Source organism: Nicotiana sylvestris, chromosome 11, assembly GCF_000393655.2.
Source record: "Nicotiana sylvestris chromosome 11, ASM39365v2, whole genome shotgun sequence".
Taxonomy (NCBI): domain Eukaryota; kingdom Viridiplantae; phylum Streptophyta; class Magnoliopsida; order Solanales; family Solanaceae; genus Nicotiana; species Nicotiana sylvestris.
Window position 1 is genome coordinate 76465814 of NC_091067.1, and position 3663 is coordinate 76469476.

Genomic DNA, 3663 nt, shown 5'->3' on the forward strand with positions numbered 1-3663 from the left:
TAGAAACATATTCGAGCAACAAAGTCTCGAGAAATCACAAGAATCCAAAGCAAAAACCAGTCGATATACTAGTACTCAGAAACCAGACGAAGAACATCAAAAAATTAGGGCTTTCAGTACAAACGGGCTAAGGTTGTAGCAGACTTACAAAATCAGTCAAAATATATGAGAAGCAGAAGACTAAACACAAAAAGTCATCAAACAATTTGTAAAAGAAATTCCGGAAACCCTAGTTTAGGAAAAAATGAAAATCACTTGAAAATCATACGATTCTTGTAAAGAATCTTAAGGTTATTGTAAAAATTACATGAAACAAACCCAAATTATCTTAGATCTGTACAGATATAAGAGGTTTAGAAAAGAAATTAGGGTTTCGAAAAGAACCATACAAAGGTGAAGAAACCTGCTTAGAAAACCATAGATCGTAGTCAATATAGGACGATCTTACTCGAAATCACAATGGAATGGCCTGAAATAGGCGAGAGAGGAACCATATATGCAAGTCAACTAGCCCTGGTCCCTTGAGGGCCCTGGAGATGGCAAGAATAACGTGAGGGAGGCCATTGGAGGCCTGAGAGGTAGTGATAAGTCATTGGAGATGGCCATGGATGAGGGTCAATGAGGTTATTAGGGTTAGGTTTTGAGAGCGTTTAAGAGCAGAGAGGGGTTTCAGGGCGGCGGGTAGTATAGAAATGATAGGGTTTGGGGGGTCTTTTGGGTTTATTTTAGGAATGGTCGTTTGTGGCCGTTGATATTTATTATCAACAGCCGAGATTAAAAGGTTTTGGGGGCCGGATTGGGTAGCTGGGATTTGGGCTGGGTTATTTAATTGAAAATTGGGCTGGTATTGGGGTTAGATTGGGGCTAGAATTGAAATGAAATTAGGCTATATTTTAAATAGCCATTTTTAATACTACATAATTTATAAGAAATAATAAATAATTTCTAAAAATTACTTTTGTGTATTAAAATGATTTAAAATAGTTTTTTAACATTTTAAAATTATAAAAGAACATTTTATATGTATCAATAATATAATTATGCATTAGTAGGGCTATTATTGCAGAGATATGCAATTTAGCTTAAAAATGTAAATGCAATTATAAAAAAATACACTAAAATATATAAACAATATTTGACATAAATCAAGAATTTAAATGACTAAATCACCACAAAAATAATTTGAAGGATAATTATTGGAAATTTTATAAATAAAAAGGGAAGAAATAAATCAATTTAGAGCTTTTAAAAATTATAGAAAAATTATTAAAAAAATGCTTATGCATGCTTATAACTGCATATGTGCTTTTAAAAGTATATATATGTATTAAAAATATATGAGAAAAAATTGGTTATCAACAGGTTGTCGGTCACGCGAATTTGGGTCTTGACACTTGGTTTCTACAGTTAGAGAGCAAGTCTGCAGATTCATCGAGGGGCTCAACTATGTTATTAGATTTAGTATGTCTCGAGAGTTGGAGAAGGATACTCCATATCAGCAGATGGTAGAGATCGCACGAAGGTTGGAGGGTATGCAGGGGCCGTGAGAGAGAGGACAGGGAGGCCAAGATGCCTCGATATTTGGGTGGATATAGTGGTGCATGCTCTCCAATTTTAGCCCATCATGGCAGAGGCTATGTGAGCCGCCTAGTTCGTTTAGCAAATATAGCTACTAGCGATGCTCCTACTATTTCGAGGTCTCAAGCTGCCCATTTTGCTCAGCCACTTTCTAGTGCACCTTCTGTACGGGGTGCGTTCAGCGGTCAGTTTAGTCGACCAGTCCAGATCAAATTCAGCAGCCACACCCACCGAGAGCTTTTATTGAGTGTGGTGATATCAGACATATGGTGATGGACTGTCCCAGACTCAGGATGGGTGCACCTCCACAGACTACACAGGTTCCACGGATTCCACAGGATCCACAGGCCATGGTTGTTTCTCCAGTTGCAGCTCCACATGTCCCACCAGCTAGGGGTGGAGGTCACATAAGTAGAGGCCGCCCTAGAGGGGGAGGCCATGCTCGTTTCCCTTGGAGGTAGTTGCATTGGATACTAGTATCACAGGTATTGTTCCGGTTTGTCATAGGGATGCATCAGTCTTATTTGATCTGGCATCCACTTATTCATATGTGTCATCTTACTTTGCTATGTATTTGGATATATCTCGTGATTCTTTGAGTTCTCCTGTATATGTATCCACGCTACTAGGGTTGTGTCCTTCCTTAAGGCACAACAGATGGTTGGGTGTTGGATATATTCCAACACCCCAGCAGCATTTATGCGTCTGAAGAACAGTATATTCCAACCATATCTCGACTCATTCGTCATTGTATTTATTGACAATATCTTGGTATATTCTCGCAACCGGGAGAATTATGAGAAACATTTGAGGATCGTGCTCCAGACCTTGAGGGAGAAACGTTATATGCAAAATTCTCCAAGTGTCACGCCCCAACCTTGGGAGGTGTGGCTGGCACATTGAATGATTCGGATATGATTTGAGTCATTTTCTCTCGATTTACCTTGGGTTTAAATGGTGCATCAGTCAGAAGAACGGGATGCTCCTCGGGAGCAACAGCGAGCTCATTGTAAAATGTATGGTGCCAGATTTTCTCCATATTATCCCAGTCTGTTATGATACCATCTTCTATTGGATATCTGAGACAAAAATAACCTTTTTTATACTGAGCTTCCTCGCCAACAAAGGTATTTTTTTGTCCTATTCCAACCATGACGCCAGTGTGACGAGGACGAGCAACTATACTTGGAAAAACAGCCCTAGGAGAATCATCTCCAGCAAAGCCAACCTAAAGAACCAAACGATGCAGTTATTATTCATTAGTAGGTCACATTAGGAGCAATCTAATCAGAGACGGACCCAGGATTTTAACGCAACAGGAACACTAGTATTCTGCAAAACAAGTGCCCCTAAAAACTTTTAGTGTTCATGGTACCAACTACCTCTGAATGTAGTTAACTCTATACATATGGAGCTAAATTATAAGCATTTTTTCTAACTAACCTTGCTCGTTACACTTCCGTTGTCAATAACAACTGGTTGGATATCCTTCCCATGATCAGCCATCTTGTAAGTACTACAGAGTCAAAGTGAAAATTGTCCACAAAAATCAGCTCAGACTGTGAGAAATTTCTTCCTTTATCTTTCATATTTCCAGTAGAAATCACCAGCTATTTACATGAACCTCAAGTTTATCGATTAAAAGCAGAGAAAACAAGCAAGGATTCATGCAAAAACGCGCAAAGGGAAATAATAACAAAGGTCAATTGGTGCAGTAGGGGTTCATTGAAGCAATTTGAAGATATCTCACTCGTTTTAAAAGCTCAATACATGGATTTTTCGAATCCTAATCTCCTTCCTGCCAATGAAAAGAAGAGCAAAATTCTGAAAATTAGCATGTAATAGTAATTCAACAATAAAATGTCCCCTCTGGACCAAAGGCATACTAGTGCACTTTTCACCATGCGACAGTTAGCTGCACATATACTCTAAATCTGAAGGAAACTACAACAGCAATAGCAAACCCAGTATAATCCCACATAGTGGCGTTTCATGAAGGTAGTGTATATCCAGTACTACCCCTACCTTGTTGAGATACAGAGGTTGTTTCCAATAGACCCTCGGCTCAGGAATCAAAATCACCAC

The 3663-nt window shown here is 38.9% G+C and overlaps 1 protein-coding gene across 1 annotated transcript; it reads right to left on the reverse strand.

The window, feature by feature from the left end:
- Positions 1-2443: 2443 nt before the first annotated feature.
- LOC104209951 (actin-1-like) lies at positions 2444-3084 on the reverse strand. Its single transcript, XM_009758728.2, has 2 exons — positions 3022-3084; positions 2444-2806 (listed from the first exon to the last, which is right to left on the reverse strand). The coding sequence occupies exons 1-2, from the start codon at positions 3082-3084 to the stop codon at positions 2444-2446; spliced, it is 426 nt and encodes a 141-aa protein (XP_009757030.2).
- Between the last annotated feature and the right edge of the window lie 579 nt (positions 3085-3663).